Genomic DNA, 25,398 nt, shown 5'->3' with positions numbered 1-25,398 from the left:
AGTCAGCCCAGGGGTTGTGCCGCTTTAACACTGGAAGCCTCATGTAAGTCACTTTACAGTACTCTGGGCACATTTCAAAGGAAGACCCCATTTCTTGAAGAAAATGAATGCCCAGATTCCATACCTGCAGAGAAATGAAGAAAAGTGTGTGTGAAAAGTGAGCGACAGTGTTATAGGGAGTAAAATGTTGTGTGGAACCATTGGATTGCCATATAAACTTGGGAAGCTGGAAACCCAGGCTGCGTTCCCGGGGAGTTTCCCCTCAGTCAGTGCCAGTCCCTCAGCAATGTGTGGAATTACCTCAGACCTACGGGGTGGGTGTGGGTGTGTTTTAAATCTGGTTTTATTACTTTTAGGACGTCGGTAATGTAAATGGTATTTTATAGTGCAGGAGAATGTGCACACCATGTAATCAGTCATTAATCGTTACACAAAGAGCTAAAAAAACGCTGCCCAGTTGATCCACGCTCATCTCTCTGGTCTGCTCATGTGTTTCAGGCTGTGTGAAAGGAGTGTTCATTTGACTGGCAGTTGGTTCAGTGCTCTGCAACTGGCAACATAGGAGCGATTGGCCGGGGGTGGGGGAAGGGGAATGGACTGCTAGCAATGTTGGAGTTTGGGAAGGAAAAAGAAGGGGAAACCCAGATCAGGCAGGAGACAGAGGTTGCGGCGGGGTGGGGCGGGGAGGAAGTGGTGGGAGAGAAAATGGGAAGAGCAAAAGAGGACGCACAGGGGAGAAACAAGAAGATGTATTAATCTGTGGGTGTAGATGGGACTGTAGAAAATGTCAATGGAAAAAATCATCAAGTCTATACCCCTCTAAGCGCAGTGTCCAGCATCTCCTTCCCACCCCCACCCCTGGACAAGTCTGTCAGGAATTTTTGCATCAAGAACAAAAGTGAAACATCAGCAAAGCACATTTTCAGAAGCAATAAGGAAAATTATATTTGAAGTGCCAGCAGAGATAGCAATATAAGAAGAATCCAGATTTCTATAGAAGGAAGCTCATTTTCATTCTCTCTGTTGTCCTCTCAGTCTCTCTCTTCTTTGCTTTTCCCTGAATTCACATGGCTCTGTGGTTAAAATAAAAGGCACGGTGCTTCTTTTTGCTTCCACTCCAATATGCCTCACTGTCACTCTGTCAACACTTTGCTGACATGTGAAAGGACTTGAGAATGTACATTTTGGGGATAAAGCAGGATTTTGCTACCACCGTTTGAGAATGCTTAATAATCAATTTCAGAACTTTTTTCCAGAGTGCACAAGTTGCTTTTTCTCAGTAAATCCCCCTACTCATGTTACTTTCTTTCTGTCATGCTGGTATGAGAAAGATCCTGTACTGCCCCAGCAAGCTCCTTCTCATAACAGGAATTAGAATGATTACAACTGTCTATATACAATCTAGAGAACTTGAAAAGTAAGAAATATATTTGGAATAATGAAATGGATCAGATTATTAGGACTTCAGTCAGTCTTCTGTGTATCCTCAAATCAAGTAGATCATGACCAGAATTAGTACAAGCTAATGTGTGTACCAAGGCACAAGCAACAATTGCTTATCAATGAAGTCCTTTTTCATTCCTTTTCATCTTCCCCTGGGAAGTCTTCAGTGGCTCATGGAACCCTGAGTAACACTTTAATTTCTCCTACTTTGGTTCTTGCTCCTATTTGGGGGCATCTTGTTGGTGCTGCCATTCTGGCCAAGAAAGATGATGGTCCTTAATCAAGCAGAGAAGTGACTGTTGAGTGACACAAAGCATTGCCTCTCCACATGGGTCAAGGGCACTCGATGCTCCAGCAGTGTTCATAAAAATATTTCCATGCATTTGTTTGTAAGCTGCCTTTACCCAGCCAGAAAAGATATCCCCTGTAATGAAATAACCAACTGGGGTGGGAAGAGAGAAGAGACGAAAAATATGTGAAAAAGTTCCTAGAAGAAGAAAAACTACTGTTACCGGGTTAGAAAGAACTTAAACAGATTTTGAGGATATTCTATTGCACAGTGAGACAGAATAAACTCCTCACCATGCTCCATCATTCATTTTAAGAAAAATCTCTCCAAGGGCTGATTAAAATGGGTAAAGAAATTAGATAGAAGAAACATGTGCATGTGTGAGAAATGTTTGAAGTCGTCTTGTTAATTTTTTCATAGTACAATTAAACAGCTACAGCCATATATTGTCCTTTATACAAGATACAAAGTCATAAAAAGGATGATGGAGCCTGTTTACGGTAGCTACTAACAATGGTACGGCATGTTCAGGCCCACACATTTAAGCAAAGAGAATCATTCCTGCATTATAATTTTTTAACGACTGTATAGTAATAGTTTCCCTGTGGCAAACAATGGTAATGACCGTCTGGAATCTGTCGGTACATTTCTAGAGCATCCATTACCGTGGTATCTGGGCACCATTGATCACAGCTCGTTAATACTGATGTTAACAGAAACTAACACTCCATCAGGTTCCTGTGACTGTTTCTGAAGGTGTCAAAGCGAGGATACCCGTAGACCTAGTCAAGCTGAAATCCATTTTGGGTGCAGGGGTTGGTGCGTAGGTATAGATTCGAGGACAGAAGTGTGAATGTACAGTCCATGACAAAGCACCACAGTCTTGCACCTTGAAGAAAACACTGTATCTGAAAAGTGCTGTGGGAAATACAAGAATATGTACTATTTTTTCCTTTAGTTTGTGAGGTATCCCAGGGGGAGCTCATCTGTAGAACATCATGAAACCAAAAGGATGTTGACGGAACAACAACTGCTTGACTTGGCTAAGGAACAATATCTTCATGAGGTTCTAGCCAGAAATACAGGAAGCATTTCTTGCCCAAAGTACAAGTGTAGTGATACGATTTGTGACAACTGTGGCGACTCTTGTGCCCAATCCCACAACAAGCAAAACAAGAGGTGGTCATGTGGGAAACTGCATATCAAATCTATCTAAAAGGCTTTTTATCATATTTACTTCATTCATTTGACCAAGTGGATTACAAGATGGAAATGAAATTAGTAGTACAGTGTGGAAGTAGTTTATTAGATTGAGTCCATTCCTATCGCTTTGACTGAACTAAACAATTCATCTCCTCATCCAGAAAATGAGGACTCTCATCGCAGATTGTTTAGCACACGCATGCCAATGCTCAGAATGTCTTAAACACAAATTTCCAATATAATTTATCTTGTGTATAGTCTGAATGAAGACCCATAAGACAATTGGTCTTCTCTGTTGATTAAATGGGAACTTCCTATAGCCAGTGCTCAAATTATCAAATATTTGCCTAAAGCAAGCCTATCTACCAAGATATGTGGAAACTGTATTATATGTAAAGCAAATGCTTTTGTTTTGGAGATTTTGAGCAGGATAAATGATCAAATTTACCAGAGATTGAACTGAGTAGAAGATGCTATATATTCATAATTTCAGCGGTCAAGACTACATATTTCTTTCAAATGACAAGTGATGAACTCATTCATAATATAAAACAGACAAATGAGCTCTGCTCAACATATTTTTATTGATTTCTGTCATCTCTGTAAATTACCACTTTATACAATAGATGCATTACACAAGCAATTAGTTAGCAGAATATAGCCTTACTGCAGCCAAACAGTTTGTTTGCTGAACTGTATCCAGACAAGAACTATTTGCACTATTCAAAAAGAATCTTGTCATGCACCCATTTTTCATCACCAATATTCCCATTCAATAATCATTATTAATAATAACTGATTCCTGTTGGTATCAAACAAGTCTCTTCTGCATCTTGAAAGAGACTGTACTTTTCTCCCTTTTGGGAAGGAATACCGCTAAAAGAGAGCCAGACCTGGCCTGCACTGAAATTTAACAGCACCTGACTCAGCACAGTTGCCAGCAATCATGTCTGTCAGCAAGGGTTAGGTGTGGTTGAGTTTAATTAGCTAACACAATACTGAACATGGTTTACCCTCGTCCACGCTCACTGCTAAATTGTGTTCCAAGCCCATTCAGCTAACGCTATTGCTGACAACTCTGTTCAGACTTGATTAAATTTCATAGGATAGACCAGATAGCAGAGGATAACTTTGTGAATGAGCTGTTGCTCTTTAGTGGAATCTTTACTTTGTAAATACATTTTATACAATCAGAATTAGAAAAGCCATTTACTGTATAATTACTGTCCAATGACTCAGATTACATTTCTGACAAACATGCTTTTTACATGCAGTGTTGTTGTAGCCATGTTGATCCCAGGATAGTAGAGAGACAAACTGGGTGAGGTAATATCTTTTATTGGACCAACTTTTGTTGGTGAGAGAGACACAAGCTTTCCAGCTACACAGAGCTCCTCTCCAGGCCTGGGAAAGGTGCTCAAGAGTGTCACAGCTAAATACAAGATTGAACAGATAGTTTAGCATAAGTAATTAGCACATATTCTAATGGTTCCTTACCTCACCCACTTTCTCTGTCTCTCTGGTCATGCTTTTCTGCGAATATTTAGCAACTGTCTTCTGAATTAAGCTCTTCTGTGTCTGCATCAGCTTCCCAGAACAATGTGTACAGCATCTGTTGGTACAGCAGCTATTGGCCTCTAAAGAGCTGCTATAAAACGTCACTGGATTTTACTTCTTCGATTCTGTGGTTCTGGAGACTAACTTCAGAATGATAGGTTCTGCTGGAGTTATGAATCCTTTTGAAAGCAGTTTGAGAGGTATCTGCAGCAATTAGAGAAGATCATTTAGATCCCACTGAATAAAAGACAGATAAAAAGGGGACATAGGACAGAGGCATTTTGTCCTTGGGAATAGGACTGTTTCTGGCCTTCTCAGGAACACAAACCCTTGTATATCTGTGTCACGGATCTTTCGTTTTCCCTGTTTGAAGTTTACAACAAGATTTGTGCTAAACATGGATATTTCACTTCACAGTGGGTCATGCAAACTTCCTGGGGTCCACAGCCCTCCCTCTACCACTGGTTTAGTTGACATGTAGGTTTAAACTAAGCCAAAATCTCTAAATGTAACTCATATTGAAAAGGTTTGCCTGATTTTGGGGTAGAGGCGGGCCTGGACCAAACCACAAATCCAAATGGCTTATTTTGCAAGTCGGAGAATTCCATTAACATTTTGGCTAGGATTTGGTGAAGGTAAAATTGGAACTATCAGCATATATTCACTGCCTTTAGGTAGAATGGTGTCTTTCTGTGTAGTCCTAGTGAAAGGAAGTGAGTTGAGTCCTGATGAAACTAAATGAACCAATAACAAACATTCACTTGCCTTCCTACAACAAATTGTCCAAGAGGGAATTCTTTTGGATGATCATATGGGCACCTGCTGAAATGTTATTTGTGGAGATTGGTTATTTATGATCATTCTTACAGTCCCCTGCTCCCTTTGTCTCCATGATTCACAGCTAAATATTTCTCCATGATGTTCAGGGAAGGAGATAAATGTGCATTTCTGAATAGCAAGGTTCCTAGTTCCAGGGAATGACAGATTCTTGACAAAATCCTTTATCTAATATGTCTGTGTCACAGTATGTCTGCATTACAGTACTCCTAGTTATGGTTTGTGAAGGCCTTTGGCTTTCATATATGTAGTGTTCATCTCAACAAGAGCTTGTTTCCTGCTAAAAATGTTTAAAGCCTGTGACCTTCATAATTGTCAAGGCGGGTTATGACTTTGCATTGGAAGTCTGGCAATATTTTGACTCAAGCCATTGTTTTCTTCGGAAAATGTTACGTAGGCAACTAAGCAAAAGGGGGGTTTGGACTTCTAAGGAGCCACTTTACTAAACAGATGAAGGATGAGCCATGATTTGCAGAAACCTCACCTTAAACTGCCTAGGGACTTGAACAGCAAAAACAAGGACTCATTGATAATGTGTTACTGGTTAGGAGTCAAGCCATTTCATTTCTGTATGGAACACTATGCTGATGTCAACTAATGTACTTGATTGAAGGTTTCTACTAAAGCTGATTAATCCTTCTCCCTCTCATTTCTCTCTCCTAGACAGTTTCTTACCCCTTTCAGAATATTCCATTGCAAATTTCAGACTACTTCACATTATGCACATTAAATATGGTGTATAGTCTGCCGTGTATTATACCTGTACGCTTTGCATCTTGTGTTGCATATTTCTCTTGCACTATATCCCACTGTTCTAGCCAAATAAATTGAGGCAGTTTTATATTAACTGTTTTTGCAAATAACTGCGTATAAATCTGGATTTCTCACCTGGGTTTCTTTGCAGGGTCTGAAGGTGAAATTCTGCAGCAGACTGGTGATAGCAACTTTCATGGAGAGGAGAGCAAATCTCATTCCAATGCAGTTCCTGGGTCCAGCTCCAAAGGGCAAGTACATGTAAGGATCCATGGTCTCTTTGTTCTCTTTACTGAACCTGGTTCCAGATACAAGCACCTGAGCATTTATATAGAAACTGAGACACAAATTCTTGCCTGCTGTAACTCCATTGACTTCAGCAGAGCTACCCCAGAGGTGACTTCACCTGAAAGGTCTTTTTTCTTTAGAGAGAGAACGTGCTCAGTTTTGGGGTGCAGAAACATGATCTGGTTTTAGAAATAACTTGTATTTGCCACACAAATGGTCTAACAGTTAACCAAGCCCCTTGCCATGTGGAGGAATTTCAGTTCAAGATCAAAGTTCTATGCTTTCTCCCCAGGACTTCATGGGAACTTCATGAAAGCAAAGTCAAGGGTTGCTTCACAGCACCAGGGCCCTTCCTGGCCTCTACAGAGGATGTCCTGAAGAATGGCTGAACTGCCCTGTTGCAGGCAGGAATGAATCTTGGGATGAGTTTGGGTGGGGAAGAGGCTATTTCAAATGGGAACAGTTGGCAACATTTCATGAAAGCCCAGGGGCTAGCTATAAGAACTTGCAGGGCTAAAACCTGGGACTGTGGTCCCCTGATGCCTCCACAGGAGGCTGGGCTCCTGTCGGAAGGCCCCGTAAGGCTGAGCCCAGCAGGAAGTACTGCCCAGCAGATCCTGAGTGGCAGCTCCTTGCAATCCACTGATTGCCTGGCATTGGTACTTAAGCCAGGCATCCATGACCGGGAATTGTCTGAGCAACAGTACAAACTGCCTGGCTGTCTTGCTTCAGACCCCGTGTGTGAGAGATCTCAGACTCCGGCTTTTGGCCTTGCTTGTCTCTTGATGCCTGACTCTTGGTTTACCCTCTGGCCTATCTGGGACACTGCCTGCCTAATGATGCCTGTCTCTTGATTTGCCCTCTGGCCTGTCTTGGACTCTGACCCTCACGTGGGTGTTGTGAGATTTAACTGAATAATTTTTGTGAAGTTTTTTTTAAATCCTCAGGTGGAAAATGCTATAGGGGTGTGATGTATAATTGATGTACTGATAAGGAGTATACACCGCTGGTCTCTACCAGATGGAATGTCAGACCTACTGAAATATGTGCAATCATGACACCCTCTCACTGGCTAATGGAAGATGTAATGCCTAATGCTGCTGAAGCTAATGAGGATTCTTCTTAATCGGAAATTATAAAAGCCAGTGTTTTTTTGGACAAGAAGTTCTGACTTTTGGGCAGACTTTTGATTTCATCTGTTTGGCCATCGAAACTTGACAAAGTACATAGAAGTGTCAAGTGGTGTCAGAAATGAATTTCAACCTCAGGCTGGACAAGAGAGTGAACAGCAAAAACAAAGAAACCGAGCTGACAATCAGCTTCTGTAGGATACAATGAGTTTTTCTGTGGAGGTTCAGTTGATAGTCCGTAAAACATCTGAGTGAGAGTTCTAGGCAAAGCTTCTGCAGAGTAATGAAGTCCCATTAATGATTGTGATTACCAGTTATATTCACCTTTCAGCTGTTAATGATGCTGCATTGCAACAGTACCGCCTCATCATGGCATGGTCTGTCATTGGTCAGGCTACTGTAAAGTGTAAGTGCAGGGCCATAGACATCAGTCAGCTGGATCAGGCAAAATGTTTCTCTATATCTTCTATATGTGACTGTTATAAAGAGGAGTGGCACCTTGGAAACATGAGCATTGAGTTCATAAATGAAAGACCAACAGAACTCAGGTACAGTTGCTCATATTGGGCATATAATCTTGCTCCTGTTGAAGTTAATGGGGATTTTGCAATTGGCTTCGGTGGAAGCAGGAGCAGGTATTCTGATATTCTCTGAAGACTCTCTGCCTGCCTTGTTATGAACAGTAATGAAGGTTAACCATGACAAGGAATTTCTTTGCAAGAGACTGATATTTAAGAATGAATTTAAAGATGTCAGTACTGTATATTACTACTTCCCTATCAATATAGGTTCTGTACCTTTCAGGTCTGAACTCCTCTGGTTCTGGCCAGTATTCTGGGATATGATGCATAAGGAAGGATGGGATCATAACGACAGTGCCCTTGCGAATGGTCACTCCATTTATCTCTACATCTTTCTTGCAGACCCTTTCAATTCGCCCTCCGATAGGAAAGAGCCTGAGGGTTTCACTCAGTGTCATGTCAACATACTCCATCTGCATCAGGGCATCATACGTGAGAGGCGCCTTTAGTGGAAAGCAAAAATGTTGATCAGGCATGTGGGAGTTTACACATCTTGTTTTAATCTGATCAGTGTTAAAACCATCCTGTCCTCCCCAATTTATCTCTTGTCAAAGTACATGTCCTAGGTATATTGGGGGTAAAGCTGGGAGTTCACCTTCATTTTCCTTTCCTCAGTGTAAGTTAACAGGAATCTGTGCCCATTTTCCTTATGCTGAAAGCTTAGATAGAAAGGGACCCCACCTAAACACAAAAGCTGTTTGAAAACAAAGCTTGTAGTTAAAATTGGCAGTTCTGAGCCCCTTGCTGTGGCCAAAATATTGGTGAAAAGTGGCTTCAGTGGAGAGAGGTGGGTACAGGAGCCCAGTGTAAGAGGTTATAAAAACAAGTTGGTACCCATGAAAATGCGATGTTACCATATTGCCCTGTCACTGCTCCATGTCTCTCAGCCAATCCCCCCTCAATATTGTGCAGATGCTTTCTCTTCTTACATTCGCCCCTTCCCTCCTCCTTTGCCTCTGCCCCATAAATACCTTATTGGTGAATAGCAGGATTAAGAAAACAAATGTAAATTGTCCCTTTTAATATGCATTGTTGAATGGTGGGATTTTGAGGAGAGATAAATGACTGAAGTTGGTGGAAGGGGTAGACATAAAGACAAACAGATACAGAGAAGACTTATATGTGGGTTGGTGAAGATTTCTTTTATTGTCTTCTCACTGTCCTTCTGAGCTCCCAAAGGGTTGGTGAATCAACACTTAGAATATTTTTTAATACAACCATTTAATTTCTTTAAAGAACAGTGTTGCTGACTTTGAACTAGAGGAGAGGGATTTCCCATAAAGAGATGCTACATATCACTGAGCATCCAATACTCTTACCTGGTTGGGAAGAACAGAGTCTATCTCCTCCTGCAGCTTCTGCTGTACATCGGGGTGAGTAGCTAGACTGTAAGCCAAGTAGCCAAGAGTGGAGCTGGTGGTCTCATAGCCAGCAAAAATAAAGATAATTGCTTGTGCCAGAATCTCAGCATCAGTCAGGACTGTGAAGAGATTATAAACGGGCAGAAAAGGTGAAGTCCAAATTCACAGTATGTAAACTGTGCTGTTTGGGGAACAGTATATATTGTATTTTATATACATACACACAGATGAGGAAGGTTTCTTTTATTGTCCCATGTGCAGGAGCACAGGGTTGAGGTAGGTGAATTAGATGCTAATAATTGATTTGAGTCCCTGGTATTGAGAGTTGACTTACTTGTTTTGATTGGTGTTTTCTGAATAAGTCAAGTTTGCTGTAGTTCTTCTGCAGGTATTATAATTATAGTTTACTTTAATAAAAAAAATCATGTAACATGTATAATCCTGCCACAATCCCCATGAAAGTTTCTCCTGATTAAAGCAGCAGGGCCTAAAGAAATTACTAACTGTAAATTATGGATGTATGCATCATCCTGTGGCCTGATGAACTTGTTCGGCCGTGAGTCTGGTGTAAGGTCACTGAGCTCACTACAGCCCTGAAACCTGGAGCGTGAGGCAGAGACCTTGGTCTGGAGTTGGTGTAATCATCACATCCTGTAGTGCAGGAAAAGGCTACTGAAGGGGTTAAAATGAGAATGTCTGTGTTTGGATCTCAAGCTCATCCCTCACCCCGAGACTTGACTTCTACAGGGAAAGTAAATGCAGTCCCTGTGTCCCTCTGAAATGAGCCTGCTAGCTAATGAATGGTCAATTGCTGGGCTCCAGAGCCAGCTGTGTCTTCTCCCCTTTAGGCAGAGAAGGGGTGTCAGATGTGAGGCTTTTTGAGGAAGGTGTGAGAAAAGAAAAAAGGGGAGAAATTCTCTCACATCACCTGCCTCCATCCACCCCGGAAAAGAACTGAGAATATTTGTTCATAGTGATAAATACAATGCTGACAAATATTTGGGGGAGGGAGGATGGACAGTTTGTCCCTGGGTATATTGGTACATACCACCCCAATATCTTTTATTGACCAACCCTAATTAATATGCTGTAGAAGATGCCATGGAATGCGCCTTTTTTTTTTTTACTGCAGGAAAGGAGACATGTTTCCTATTTTATACAACACTGTTGTGCAAATGTGCACATGAATGAGTATAAATCTTCTCCCCAACTGCACAGGATGAACAATCCAATTCCCCTCAGTCCAGGAGCCTCCTAAGGCACTCATGATTATAAATAATTTCATGGTTTTACCTTTATTTGGGTGATCCAACCCATTGCTCTCGTGACTGGTGTTTAAATTCTGGGAGTCAATCATCAGCTGCAGGAAATCCACTCGATCCTAGGAAGAGAAGTAACATTCAGAAGACAGCTGATGGCAAAGACGGCAGACTTGGACTCTCATTCTCACAAGAAGCAGTGAGCACAGCGTGGAACCACAACGCTAAACCTCTTTAGTCCGGATTGCTTGGCACCCTTATATGGCTTTACAATTTGGGGGGGGAAATAATCTCAGTAAGTGTATTTCAGAAGTACCACCTCTACCATAGGGTTTAATATTCTCCCTGGGACTGGATTGAGGAAGTCCTGCAGGGTAATAAGAGTGACTCTGTCCTCTTATCTTTGGTGTGAAGACCACGTCTTGTATGGGGACCATGTTGCTGAATATTGAGTATTTGTCGTCCTGCACTGTATCTACTGCTTACTCAGCAGTATCTCTCCCTCTCTCTGCTCCAGCATCCCTAGTCCACTCCACAGGTGATCACATCTTCTGCCAGTTTGCTGTCAAATCAAAAGCATTGCAAGCCTAAATTGCAGTTGCTTTTACCCTGATGTAGCCCGAGGTCACTGCTGCATTCATTCTGTTCTGTGACTCCGCTGGGACTTTAGTTCCAGCAAAATTCTGGATGTGTTGTAATGCTGGCTTCTGGCCATTATTTGACTTTAGTTGCATTTTCAATGGTGTCACGTGAAGAATTTTTCACGTGGGTAACTGAATGGATAATATTCTTTGGTTCCATCATTGAAAAAGTCTTCCTTACCGTGGGGGTGTCTCTCTTGCGCTTTTCCTTTATTTTGGTGACTGACCGTGCAAAGAATTCCAGGGCATCACTTGGGAAAATGTTCACATTCAGCATATTAAGAAGAGGAGTAAGGAATGGAAATACAGCTAGAGCAGAGAGAAATTCATTGTGAGAGTGAGGCAACCTGGGCAAAAAAATCCATTTCCTTAAGATATTAACAGAAAAATATGATCAGAACAATCAATTTGACAATATTTAGACTCTTTTCTGAATGGTTCAAAATCCAGATTTTACTGGTTGGCTGTTCAGATCCAAATGACATTCTTAGCTGAACCAGGCACTGAGCAAGTACATTCTACAGTTCAGTGATTCAAATCCAGCTCCAGACAGTAGCAGTCTAGTGCCCAGTTCACCCCTGGAGCAAATGGGCACCGCTCCCATTTACATAGGCAGATGTGCTGACACGGTATAGTGTGTGTACTACCCAAAGGCAACAGGGAGTTGAGAGGGATAATCAGTTCCTTCCTGAGCTCTGCCTGGGGCAATGCAGCTTCACACTACCCCTTACTAAAGTTGCTGCCTCACTGCTACAAGTTAGCCCTGTGTATGAATACCTGCCCCAAGAGCATTCCAGTCCCTCAGGAAGGACCGGATTAACTCTCCTGTGGGCCCGGGGCTATTCCATTTTTATGGGGCCCCTGTATACAAGTCTTTTTCCTAATTTAAAACAAAATGATCACAATTATGGCATTGAGGCTATTAACGTTATCCTAAACTTGCCTTTTAATTAACATAAAGCTGTTCTGTGGTTACATTTCAGTCTTAAAACATGTAGAATATAGTTAAATTAATTCAAAGTAGCCTGCTTCTTACCTTAGAACAGCTGTTATATTAGTTTCCTTCTGGGAGGGAGTGTGGTGCAGGAGGGGATTCTGACCTGGGGTACAGGGTTGGGGTGCAGGAGGGGGTGTGAGCTTCCCGACCAATGGGAGCTGCAGGGACGGTGCTGGGGGCAGGGTCAGCCTGCGGAGCCAGGGGCCGCAGAGACGTGCCAGCAGCCAGCCACTTCCAGGAGTGGTGTGAGGCCACAGCATGCAGGTAGCCTGCTGAGCCCTGCTGCGCCAGGGCCCCTCTTAGCCCAGGGCCCTGGGCTGCAGTCCCTAAAGCCCCTGTATTAATCCGGCCCTGCTCTCAAGCCATGTGTGTCTGGTGTTTTTTTACCATTGAAAACTGGGGTCGATTATGCTCTCTGAGTGCAGGACATTCCTCCAGCTAGCACTAGCAATATTCCACAGAAATAGCTTCCCACCCCAAGAAATCTTTGGAAAAACCAAACTAATAACAAAGCCTGGCATACTCAAGATGAAAATATTGTTGCCCTTTTTGTCCTGAGCAGCTAGTCAAGCTTTGGGGCTGGAAGTAGAAACTGGTGGTAATCAGGCATTTCTTTGAAGCAGTTTTGTTTATTTACAAAAACTGTACAAAGTCCTATCTCTCTGAATACAGAAGGAACCAAGAACAAAAGGAGCAGTTTCTTTGCTAACAGCCCCCCAACCTCTGTAGCCAACATCAAACTCAAAAGAACAGTCTATCTTTTTCCAGGACCAAATTTGTGCTTACAGGCTCCTGCTTGGCTTTTTCTTGGCTCTTTGCCTCTTCCTCTCTCTGTCCTTGACTGTGACCTCAGTATCTGTGTGTACTCCCACACCTGCTGGTCACAAGACCCAGTTGAACACATTGCCCCATGCAGTGCTAATTTCTGGGCAGACTGTATTAGGCTTTGTTTTAGGTGTGGCCCCTTAAGTGTCTCTTACAATTATCTTAAACGGAGGACACACTCACACTTCAGCTTGAATGAGGCTTTACCTCAACCCATAACAAGGTTTCACCCAGCTCATAACAATATTCTGAAAGCGTTTGAAGTTTGTTTCAGACTGTCTTGAAAGTTCTCAAATCCTTTACCGTCTCATATGCTAGAAACCAGTTCCAAATCTCCACTACACTGTTTCAGAGTAGCAGACGTGTTAGTCTGTATTCGCAAAAAGAAAAGGAGGACTTGTGGCACCTTAGAGACTAACAAATTTATTTGAGCATAAGCTTTCGTGAGCTACAGCTCACTTCATCGGATGTGACCCTTCCTACCTGCTATACAATAAAATGGCCAAATGTTGGTAGTCTTCGTGTCAACACAACTCCACTGACTATAGAAAATCTTCTCTTCTAGAGATTACCATAGCCATTAGGCATAGCATGATTATAATTTGATACAGATTAGATCATCCTAGTGTAATCATAGACTCATAGGACTGGAAGGGAACTTGAGAGGTCATCTAGTCCAGACTACTGTTCTTATGGCAGAACTAAGTAACTTAGTTTCCCTAGACATAGGCTAAGGTATAGAATGGAGCAGTATGTACTGTTGTTGCTCCACTCATCCTTACTGAACATCAGGATCACAAACTTGGATGGAGTTTTCAATGAGCAGGAGTCAACTTACATATCAAAATAAAGAGTGGGGAAAAGACATCAAACTTCACTAGTTTCTTAACCTCCTTCACAAATGGGTCTTGGGGATTGTTCATTGAGTCAATATTCACGCCAAATGAAGTGCTTGTGGTAACATCCATGCTGTAGGCACCAAACACACTAAGAAAAGATGGAAAATAAAATACTGATTGTGGACTTAACGTTTGAAATAGGTGATTGTAACCTTTCACTTGCTTCCCATATGACACCTCCTTAAAGAAAACAAAACCCTCAGGAGGAATTCTCTTTCCTTCTGAAAACAAAGAAAGATATGCAATACCAGTATTGCATCTGTGAGGAAACAGGCAAATTTCCATAAAGCCTCATTCAGAACTAGCATAGCCTAGAATCTCGTAATCTTCCTCGGGGTATGACACAGTTATTAGCTCATGTGTAGATATTCTGGGGGAGTCAGACCTGCTCAAGTGCTGTGATTATCTTGTCAGCTAATGGCTGTGGCCCTTGAAGCCCTAACACTAAGACAGTGTAGTCTCTGTTTACTCCAGTAGTAAAATCTGTGGTTTTGGAACTAAGTATGCTAAGTTCTGTCCCCGATGCTGCATGTATGGTGACAATGAATTTATTACCATTAGTTTTATTTACTATTTGCATGCCATTAGTACAATATATTAGCTGCGCCCCAGACAGACACAATCCCTGCCCCGAAGAGCTCACAATCACACCGTATCAACAGCTGTTGTCTGACAAGTCCCAGCCTTGCAGGACAGAATTACTCACTCTTTAACAGCTATGGGTTCATCCTTTTCCACTTGCTTCTGAACATTTCTCACCAAAACCTTCCCATAATGCATCATGATGGGAAACATCTGAAATATGAATCAGAGTACACAAATAAAAATGTCCTATTTATAGATAATTAGTATAGTAACTTTTCCTCTTGTTTAAAACATGGTTCCTAATAGCCTAGGGGAGAATCATAAACATTCACAAGCATCATGTCTTTTGGCTTTCTGGCATTTTCATTTTAATCATTTTCCTTTTTACATGAGGAGGCGCAAAGAAAACAAGCTGATTTAGTAATCTGATTCTGACAGAAGAGACCAGACCATTGTGACTATCTTTGCTTCAGTGCTGTCTGCACTGACCCAGTGGTTTAGTTTGTGACTGCTCTTCTGGGTTTTACCTCCTTTAGCTTCCCACTGGTGAAGGTTGGAGAGAGCACAGTGCGAATCCTCTTCCACTGCTCATCCTCAGCGATGGAGACAGCCGACTCTAGCAATCCTGTTGGACCAAATCTCTGGGGGGGAAAGGCAAAGCACAGAAAGGATCATATCTAGCTCTCATTGATTGTTTCAACTCAGCAGAGTTTGTCCTGAGTATTTTTTTGTATTCCCAACTTTTGTATTCCTAAGAGGTTCAGCCGCTTTTCAAGTGCAATCAAATAGGTTTCTTTGAGAACCAAAGTACCCTATTCCAACTGAGCTTTTTCTCCCTCCTTCTTGAGTGGAGTGACATGCAGTGGGAAATGAGCTTAATTCTGGATGTACATTCATTCTCCTATACTAAGAGACCCTAAAGCTTTCCAATACTGTGTGTTTCTAACAGTAATTGAGATTGTTTTCATTTAAGACTTTATTATGTCTTAATGAAGAAGGTTAAAGATTGGAAACCTACCCGTCGGTTGGTAAAGGTGGTGTAGCACTCTTTCACCAGCACAGTTTTAATGAGTGTAGAATCCAGGATGGCCAGCACAGGCTGTCTGCCTTCATAAAACCTAGGGAAAAAATAACACATTGCAAAACCCACCAATGTTAATGGAGAATAAGGAATTATATGGAAGCTCCTTCATCAAGTTTTCTATGATGGCCACAAGATCTAGTCTTCATGAGCTTTTTATAGTAAAGTCCATGACTGGATATGAAAAATAGAAATATTTTTATGTAATCTCTTTCATTTATAGTCATCAGGGTGCTACTGGTAACAATAGGTCAAGGATTTGCAGACAGAAATGTGGTTTTTAAATTGATGATGCTCATTTAATTTCATCCCATTCCTCCTAGTTATGCCTTTTTCTAATCCTCTCAACACCTCCACTATCTCCTTGATGTTTACATCCTTCAAATACATGTAGAACATTCCCTACAAGTCCTCATTTTGCCAAGCAGTACATACTCAGTTCCTTAATCTCTCTTCATAAATCAATCCCTTCATTCCCACTGGAGCTAGAATAGACTTTTTCCAGAATTAGATTTGTACTGAAAACATCTTTCCAAAACCAGATAAAAGACACATGTTTTTCTGTGGCACAAGCACCTTGACCTGTGTCATTAGGGAGCATTTCTACAATGTAGAAATAGAAAGTTTTTTACAAAAAACGAATGTACAGCAGGATGTTACCTTGACTCATAACACAGTGTGAAAATTATGAGATTTCTTCAAGTTTCTTTGCAAATCTTAAAGAAAAGATCCAGGCGTACAGGAGACTGAGCACCTCCAACGCCCACTGCAATCCATGGCAGTTTAAGGTGCTGTGAATCATCAGTTGTTAACTCTTCCAATTTTAGGCGTTTGTGTTAAGTTTCTGATGGTGTACCAATTTCTGGCATCAAACTCATGACTTTTGCCCTTCTTCAGAATGCCCACCATTTCCCATTACTTTCAAAGTGTTTGAAGGCTGAGGGTGCCCTTCGTGAAGATGGCTTCCATATCTCTACTTTGCGCGTAGAAGCAAGGCCACCTCTAGTAAAGATGTTTGCTCTCTCACATTGTTTCCAATGGGCCACCCTCAGGAAACATGGGTATCCTTGGGCTCTGTACTGGAAATTGTAAGGAGACGATGGTAAGGAGAGAAGGCAGGAAGATGGCTGGTGCAAGGATATGTGGACTGCTGTAGGGAGAAGAGTAATGCGGGTTGCAGAAGGAGACTAGGGCAGAGGAGGCTGTAGGGAACAGGAGGGAAGATGAGGGAGTGCAGAGAAACAGGAGCGACAGAGTGGAAGACCCACTGCCTATCATGCTGACTGGTATTGTCTCGTTGTTTCCTTGTCCTGTTGTCTTTTGTCTTATTCTTGGATTATAAACTCTGTGGCAAAGACTGTCTTTTTGTTCTGTGTTTGTACAGCTCCTACGACAATAGGGTCCTGGGCCATGACTGGGGATCCTATGTGCTACAATAATACATAATAATAATAATTAATAATAACAATTAATGGGTAGGAGAGTTTGTGGGGAAAAGGAAAGAAAATTGGGGAGGGGTGGGGCATTTAAAGGTATTTTCCCTAGACTCTGAAACTCTTTCAGAGATGTTACAGTGAATAGATATATCCATTACTGAAAACAGCAAGGTGTGTTCCAGGTTTAGAGCCGGAGTTATAATCTTAGTGACAAAAAGTGAAGCAAACATCCAATGCAGAAAAAGACTGGTGGTAATGCAGATGTATTGCACTTCATCAGGTCAGGACAGATGTGACAAGGCAGATCTATCACTCTATCTTAGGTGCTATAGAAATACCCATCAGCTACAGCATTATGGCTGTTTCTCAAAGGAGTATCTGGGGTATATATACCTTCTGTCACAGGTTTTAAACAAGGAGAATAGGACACCTGAGTTATAAACCCTGCTGGATTCTGTTCCTATTAAAGGCAGTGGGAATTTTGTTATTGACATGACTGAAAGCAGGACCTAGTCACCTGGATCGAAATTTCAACACCTTTCATCTTACAGGCCAGGTTAAGCTCTATATAACATGATGTTAAGCTCCCCTCTTCTGGTGGATTTTTTTTCACAATCTGATTTAGATTTTGGATGAACTTTAAAGACCCTGAGCTGATGAATACTGTCTAGTAAAATACTTACCCCCAGATTTTCCCATATTTCTGAAAGCAGTTTTTGTCAAAGTCCACTACACCCTGCAGAAGAAATGTTAAAATGGAATTAGAAGTGGAGGAAGAGTACTCAGGCAGAAATTTCATCAGCTACATGGCAGAAACTGCCTAGGGACTCTTGAGGATCTACACTATGAGCAAAGGCTGCCCTCAGATAGACAGGCACATTGACTTTGATGGTTAAATCATACATGTACCTGTGCGCATAGTTCAGCCTGATGTTCGGTACTGTGATTTCTTTTTTAAACTACAAACATAGCTGGGTTGGCTTGATGGGTCTGTTTGTTGCTTGGTGGGTCTACCTGTCATTCCTGGGATGGCTTGGAGGAAGGGAATATTCTACCGTGTTTGGTTAGGGGCATTCAGACAATCCAAGAGCTGCCCAAGTAGTTTAGTGGTTAATAAATAAACAAATAAACAAAATAAAGTAAACAAATAAAAATTTTCTAGTTATGCAGCTACAGTGTAATGGTCACAAGGGACAGCATGCTGCCCTTTTAAGAAGGAGCCATATACTCCTCCTTTCCCTGTGCCATATAAGGATGAAGCAGGAAGCCTGCTGAGATGGGAAATTGAGGCTAGAGCTGGCAGCTGGGCGGAGAAGATTCCCGAATATGCTGTTCCTGAGGCCTGTGTGATTCCCAATGACCTTGTGAGCAACAAGACCCTCCTAAGACCATCATTGGATATGTGTGCCCGTCTGTCAAACCTGAACTTGAGGAGACTGTAAGTAAACAGTGTACCAAAAAAATGGTGTAAATGTAAATGGTGAGTCTGCAAACCAGCTACATCTGTGTTTGTCTTTTTTGAGTTAGCACCAAGGTCTCGCTGGGTCCTTCACTTGAGCTGTACAGAATAGGTGTCATGGTCTACATTACAGAGACTCTGTGCTGTCTTGGGTCTTCACATGCCAGCAGAGAAGCTTGTACAGGATACATCCATCAGTGCAGTGGAAATGTTTTGGTACTGTAATATGAGGGACGTGTGTTTCTGGAGCCCTCAGTCACTTACTTTGCGATACTCCAAGCTGGTCCCAAAGAAAGGCAGGGGTGTTGGCCCAGGAATACCCAGTTTCTTAAATAAACCATGTGGCCAGATCCCATATCTGTAAAATAATAAGAATCTGAAGGTCACATAACAGTGACAATAGGCTGTTGGATCTCAAAGCAATCCAGGGGCAGTGGAGCTGTTGCACAATAACAGGAACGAAGCTGTGGAAAATTTGGTCCAAAAATTAGTATTTTGTAAATCTGTTTAATAAACACAGCAAGTGATAAGCTTCACTGCTGTAATGGACCATCAACGAGTGAGCCCTGAGGTAAAAGCAATCATCTCATAAAGGAATAATTGTTCCAACAGAATGGGTCCTTCAAGCCATTAGCAAAATGCAAAAGCCTCTCTAGGCTCATTGCCAGCACAGGGAGAGGAGCCAATAAAGGGAGAGAGAAACATAGGGGAAAAAAAACCTTACATATGTTTATTACGGACAAACCAAAGCCGAGCCAGACATTATGTCCTGAGCGGAGCTTTTATAAGGCTGCACTTTAATTTCATGTGTTGTTCTCCTTGTGCTTAGCCCAATGTTACTGCAGTGGTGTGTCGAGGAGCCTAGTCTGATGGGTTTCTGTTTGGATTTTGTTGACAGCTTTGCAGATTTCTCTCCTCTGAAGCACCCTTTTTTTGGTATTGTAAAGTTATTACTCCTACCTCAGGGCTCTCTGCTTCTCTATAAAGATCTGGGCTGTAGCATTTTGAAGCTTGTCTTGGGCTGTGTTGAAAGAGCTTTTCAAAATATTTGTTTCTGGATGGAGGTTACCAACTTCCCATGGAAGAACTTTATCACTGGGTGAATGTTATAGCTCTAATGTTTACCAAGGAAACCTTAGCAGAGGCTTTATTTAGACCAGAACAAAATGGGGAGGGGGGCGGGGGCAGGTTAAAAAGGGTAAGTATATTGAAAGGTTGACTTCTTGCTGATACTGTATTTTATTGTGCATCATACTGACACTGGAAATTGTACAAGATGTTTATCAATATTTATAATTCATTCCATGGATCCCAAAGCAGTTACAGACTCAGCAATAGTCCCCCTACTATCTAGCCCAAATTCTGCCACAGTAAATCCTAGAGGAAGTCCTTGAGGCTCAAACTCATAGCAATTCACAAAAATACTGTTTGCAGATCTCCCTAGATTGGATTATGGCTGGACCATCCCTTTGCCAATATGTCTTTCGAAAAGGTTTGCTAGCCAGAGAGCCCTTTGAGTTCAGAGGATACAGATCCTACAGCAGTGGCTCTCAGCCAGGAGTCCGGCACCCTCTGGGAGGCTGCAAACTGGTTTCAGGGGGTCCGCCAAGCAGGGCCAGTGTTGGACTTGCTGGGGCCCAGGGCAGGAAGCCAAAGCCCCACCATGCAGGGCTGAAGCCTGGGGCCCTGGACCGTGCCACCTGAGGCTGAAGTCAAAGCCTGAGCAACTTAGCTTTGCGGGGCCCCCTGTGGCGTGGACCCTGGGCAATAGCCTTGCTTGCTACCCCCTACCACCGGCTCTGGCTTTTATATGCAGAAAAACGTTGTTGTGGCACAGCTTGGCCGTGGGGTTTTTATAACATGTCCGGGGGGGCCTCAGAAAGAAGCAGGTTGAGAACCCCTGTCCTACAGGACTGACATGCAGGTTGCATTTCAGGAGACCATTGGAATTAAGGCATTGACAATTCTCAAGATCTTGGAGGAAACAGCACAAGAAGAGAAGCTTTAGTTCAATAGAACTTTACTTACAGTATCAGGAGAGCGAGGAGGGTGATCAGAAGAGCCCAGGTCTCAATGGAGAAATGTGGAAGGAAGCTCATCCTCGCTCTGTACTCCTCTCGCTGACCAGTCTAACTTTGTTTTTCTCTTCTCTGCCCTGGATTAGGTTAGCGCCCTAGGAAAAATGAGAGAGTTTCACGACTTTGTCTGCTACTCATATGACGCAGTGGCCTCTAAATGAGCCTTGGGTTCTGCCTTTATTTCATGTGAAAGGGGAGGAGGAGTAAATGCCAGAGCTAGTGGAAAGAGGCCAATCCGGAAAGGTTATGTTATCTTATGATGTAAGAGCACCTGAAACTAACCTCAAAGGTCTTAAATTTCTTCATAACAAATTGTTCAATCCATAATTAGTCAGGAATTCCTAACCCATGTGAGGGAAGTTCCTTTATCATGGTGACAATCTCATAGACTTTAAAGCCAGATCATCGAGCCTGACCTCCTGCATAACACAGGCCCAAGAACCTCATCCAATAATTGCTACATCAAATGCATAACTTCAGTTTGAGCTACAGCATCTCTTTTTAGATTACAATCAAATCATTTTAAAAATTCAAGAATAATTATGTTGATTTAGTATCCAAATGCCTCTGGTCTCCTTAAGGGAAATAAATATAAATACAGTTACAATTTAAAAAAATAAACCCTGTTCCCATTAAAATATTTCTAAAATCCGGAGTCAGAGCTGGCTTGAGCAGGAGTTAGAGTTGCAGTAACCATACAATCACATCTCCTGTGATCCCATCAGTTTAGTCAGAATTTAAAACTTTCATTTAAAAAAAAACATTGCTAGCCCTACTGAAGAAAACCTGTCTCATGTGAACCAATGCAGGAATGTCCTCCTGAGTCTGCAGGCAGAGAGACTGAAACAATGGGCATGATTCTCCACTCTCTTACACCAAGCTAACATCGGTGACATTGCTCAGGATTTAGACCAGTGTGACAATGTGAATTTCCCATTCATGAATGTGGGGGTATTCACAGTTTATACGTCATCACTGTTGACTGTTGCACTGAGTAGAATTTGGGCTTGTGAGCAAGACTTGAGGAGAGCCATCCAGAAAGCACCATGAATGGCAGCATCTGATCTTATTTCAGGAGGATCCGTATTGCTTTCCACCTTCCCCTGGCTTTTGCTGAGAGCTTTGGATACAAATCAGTCCAGATTAATGTCTATTAACAACAACTGTCTTAAAATTATTACATGTGTTATGTAGACAAGTTAATGACAGGATTAGGTAAGCATGTGGCAAATTAGTATCCTATTCTCCTTAATGCAGGGAGATTGGACTCTGTGATCCAAAAGGCATTTTCCAGTTATCCACTATTATCTAGGATTCGACAATAACAGTGATTGGCCATCTCCAGGATCAGGGAGTTAGTTGCCAAGGTTGTGCATGCCACCTTCTGAGCTGTGCAGGAGACAGCTCAGACCCAGTTCAGGATATGGAGTGGAGACTTGACTTTTTTTACTGGCTTTCCACAGCAGCCAGTTCTTTACAAAGCAATCCGAGACGAGCATAATCCTATTTGTTGTGTTTTTAAAGGTCAATCACGTGAGTCCTCAAGTGAGGACAGAGTCCCTTTAGCTTTTATTGATACAGTAAATACCATATCCTGTCAACAAACTGGTGTAATCATAAGGGCATGCAAAGTTCATTAACTAAGAGACACTTTCTTCTATCTTATGCAAACAAAGAAGAAGGCCCTAAACTGGGCTGTCAGCTTTTCTCATTTCCAAACCTAGATCTCCTGTAGAAATTGCTATGGGAGGAGCTCTGGGGGAAGGTAAATCCCTTGCAAATCCTCTAGCAGGGGATCCTCTGGGTTCCACAGGAGCCCAGGGTCTTCTGTAATGAGGCTATGAGCCTCAATGCCTCTTCAGGGACCACTAATAGCGCTCCTCAAGTCCCACATAGTGTGATTAGCTTATTTAGCTGGCTAAATAATAAAGCAGAGATCTCCATTGGCAACAAACTCAATAATATAAATACCTTGTGTTCATTTTAACAATTTCAATTCTGCCCATAAAGAAAAGGGAAGAAGCAACCATCTTATAATGTCATAGTGGTTTTATTATGTAGTGTCTGCATGGGATATATGGGAGAGGTTGTACATGCCGGGGTATGTAATTTCCTTGCAGATTTAAAAAAGCATATGATCTTTCGGAAATGTCCATTATGTGTGAGTAGATTCCAAGTGATTTGGCATCCTGATAATTCTCCAAACCGATTTATTAATGACAGCAGGGGAAGACCGAAGAAGAATTCCCAAGTAACACAAAAAATCATCTGCATGCAAACTGCTCTTTTGCTCTTTGTATACCTTTTGTTTATTTGTAGGCTTGCAAAGCTGGACTACTTTCTTAGACTTATTACTAGGTGCTCAACAGATAAAAGGGAGAGGGGACAACCTTGCTGCATTCCTCCTTCCAGCTGAAATATATGTAAAAGAATTCCATTTGTCAGCGCCTTTGCAAAAGGGGTATTGTAAAGGACTTCAAGACAGTTAAGAAAAATTGGACCAAAAATTAGTTGTGCAATTAACAAGAGACACTCCACCCTGTCAAATGCAGCCCTAGGGATAAAATTATTGATGGACTACCTAGTAACTGGGCTTGGTGAATTAAGTGAAATATTTTTCTTTTGCTATCAGCAGCAATTCTGCCTTTCACAAAACCAACTTCACTTTTGTAAATAATTAAAGGGATTGCATCATTTACTATAGGTGCTGGAACTAGGGATGCTGGGCGTGCTGCCACACCCCTTGGCTTTAAGTGGTTTCCATTATACACAGTTTGATTCAATGACTCTCAGAACCCCCACTATACACATTGTTCCAGCACCCCTGTCATTTAGGCAGGCTGCTAGAAGTTTGGTGAATATTTTCTATTCTGTATTTTACAGAGACATAGGAAGGAAATCTTACCAGTTATGACCAACACTACCTTTCTCCAAAGTTAATAAGAGCCGTTCTTGTATCATGAGAAACTTCCCTTTTGAAAAGTTTCAGCAAAGACTTTAAGTAGGATGGGAGATATCTGTGCAGAAAACCTCTTCTAGAAGCTTGCCCGGATAACCAGCTACCAGTGGTAGATTACCAAGGTTTGGATCCTGTATTATTTTTTCACTCTCTTGTACTTATATAGGATTTCCCACTAACAATACTAATATGATAAAACAGTGTTTTTAAAACACCTTTAGAAACCAATCAAATTGAATTTGGTCAGCTTAATTCTCAGAGCAAATAAGGCTTAATAAAGTTTTTTTTAAAACTACTCGTGTAGATTATAGTTCAAGAGTGACATTCCCATTCTGAATTAGGCTGGGGTTTAAGAAAGCATCCATGATGAGGAATTACAATTAAGCACTTGCTTTAGCACTCATCCTGAATAGAAATGGACTTGAGAGTCAAGGAAGGATTGTCTGTAGTTAGAGCACTAGTTTAGGGCTTGGGATACCCAGATTCAATTTCAGTTTCTTCGCTTTGCCACTGCTGTGTGACCTTGGGCACGTCACTTTGCCTCTCTAGGCCTCAGTTCCCCATCTGTAAAATGGGGATAATAGCAGTGCCCCACTTCACAGGATGTTGTGCAGATAAATACATTGAAAGATTATGAGGCACAGAGATACTACAGTGATGGGGCCATATAAGTACCTAAAATAGAATTACCTTGCATGTGCTTAAGTGCTTTCCTGAATAAGGGCCAGAATTATGAGATGTTATTAACACCTTGTTCCACTTTCAACTTTTTATCTTTTTGAGTTATTTGGGAGGGTTTTAAAGAGGAAGTAAAACAGAGATGTGCCCTTAAATTAACTCGCATGCTATATTGCATTTGGAAAACAAATAATCTGACATAGAAAGGGCTTGGCCACAGCAATGCAAGATCTGATGCAAAACAACGGTCCAGACATGTCAGCTGTATGCTATGAGCATCAATAGGAAAGAACAACATCCTAATAGCAGTAAAGCCGATATAAAGTTGATGTGAGGAATCACAGCCCTCAAACCTGTGCCTATAGGTTCCTAGCTAGTGCACAGATCACCTGAGCCACTGGAGAAGGGGGCTAATGAAACTCTAGCTCCACAAACTTCCTGGTTGGGGGAGTTCTCCAGCCCCAACAGTTGGCTGGGATGCACTATTTAAACCAGAAAGAGGCACAGGAAGTTGTCTGAGCAACTAGGTGAATCCTGGCTGGGTACTGTTATTGACCCTGCCTACTTACCTGACTACTGCCCTCCTTATCCCAGACCCCTGTCTGTTCCCGGTTCTTGCTTTTCTGCCTCACTCCAGGTCCCTGCCTTTATGCCCCTTCCCCTGATGCTGACTGCAGCTCCAACGTTTTTTGGCTTAGCACCTGCCTCTGACCCTGCCTCTGACCGCCCCAGTCTCTACGGTTAATGTTGTGAATTAACATGGACTTCTTGGTATGCAGAAGATAAACAAATGGGATGCTGCAGCCCAGACAGTAGAGTCTCTGGATTGAAAAGGAATAAACTCACATAAATAGGGTAACTAGCTGGCTAGTAGATTGGATAGAGTGATCACATACCATATCACATACCACATACCTAGACAGTTTTTTGGTAGCTGAATAAATGCCAAAAGCGATGATGGTTAACAAAGAACTTTAGAAAATTCTGGTATATGCAGGGAGCAGCCTGCATTGGCAAAGCAGTTTTATGTAGCTAAGCCACTGTGGATGTAATTTTCTT

General features: G+C 42.0%; 1 protein-coding gene across 2 annotated transcripts; it reads right to left on the bottom strand.

The window, feature by feature from the left end:
* Positions 1 to 3,533: 3,533 nt before the first annotated feature.
* LOC140918163 (cytochrome P450 3A9) lies at positions 3,534 to 20,838 on the bottom strand. 2 transcript variants are annotated; one of them, XM_073361942.2, is made up of 13 exons: positions 20,653 to 20,838; positions 18,889 to 18,982; positions 17,849 to 17,901; positions 15,667 to 15,766; positions 15,176 to 15,289; positions 14,770 to 14,858; positions 14,003 to 14,151; positions 11,524 to 11,651; positions 10,736 to 10,823; positions 9,401 to 9,561; positions 8,298 to 8,524; positions 6,218 to 6,419; positions 3,534 to 4,696 (listed from the first exon to the last, which is right to left on the bottom strand). In XM_073361942.2, the coding sequence occupies exons 1-13, from the start codon at positions 20,721 to 20,723 to the stop codon at positions 4,604 to 4,606; spliced, it is 1,569 nt and encodes a 522-aa protein (XP_073218043.1). In that variant the 5' UTR covers positions 20,724 to 20,838; the 3' UTR covers positions 3,534 to 4,603. The 2 variants fall into 2 exon arrangements, with proteins under 2 accessions (XP_073218043.1, XP_073218044.1); XM_073361943.2 differs by having other exon boundaries at positions 6,218 to 6,380.
* Positions 20,839 to 25,398: the final 4,560 nt, after the last annotated feature.

The sequence above is a fragment of the Lepidochelys kempii genome, chromosome 10 (genome assembly GCF_965140285.1).
Source record: "Lepidochelys kempii isolate rLepKem1 chromosome 10, rLepKem1.hap1, whole genome shotgun sequence".
NCBI lineage: Eukaryota > Metazoa > Chordata > Testudines > Cheloniidae > Lepidochelys > Lepidochelys kempii.
This window is presented reverse-complemented; position numbering and strand designations above follow the sequence as displayed.

Bases quoted from the DNA above. Each gene is read 5' to 3' on its own strand.
- LOC140918163 (XM_073361942.2), bottom strand. From the start codon at position 20,723: ATGAGCTTCCTTCCACATTTCTCCATTGAGACCTGGGCTCTTCTGATC. The intron at 10,824-11,523 runs GTAAGGAAGACT...TTCTCTTCCTAG, and splicing joins GCAAGAGAGACACCCCCACG to GATCGAGTGGATTTCCTGCA. The intron at 6,420-8,297 runs GTACAGAACCTA...TTTGTGTCTCAG, and splicing joins GAGGAGTTCAGACCTGAAAG to TTTCTATATAAATGCTCAGG.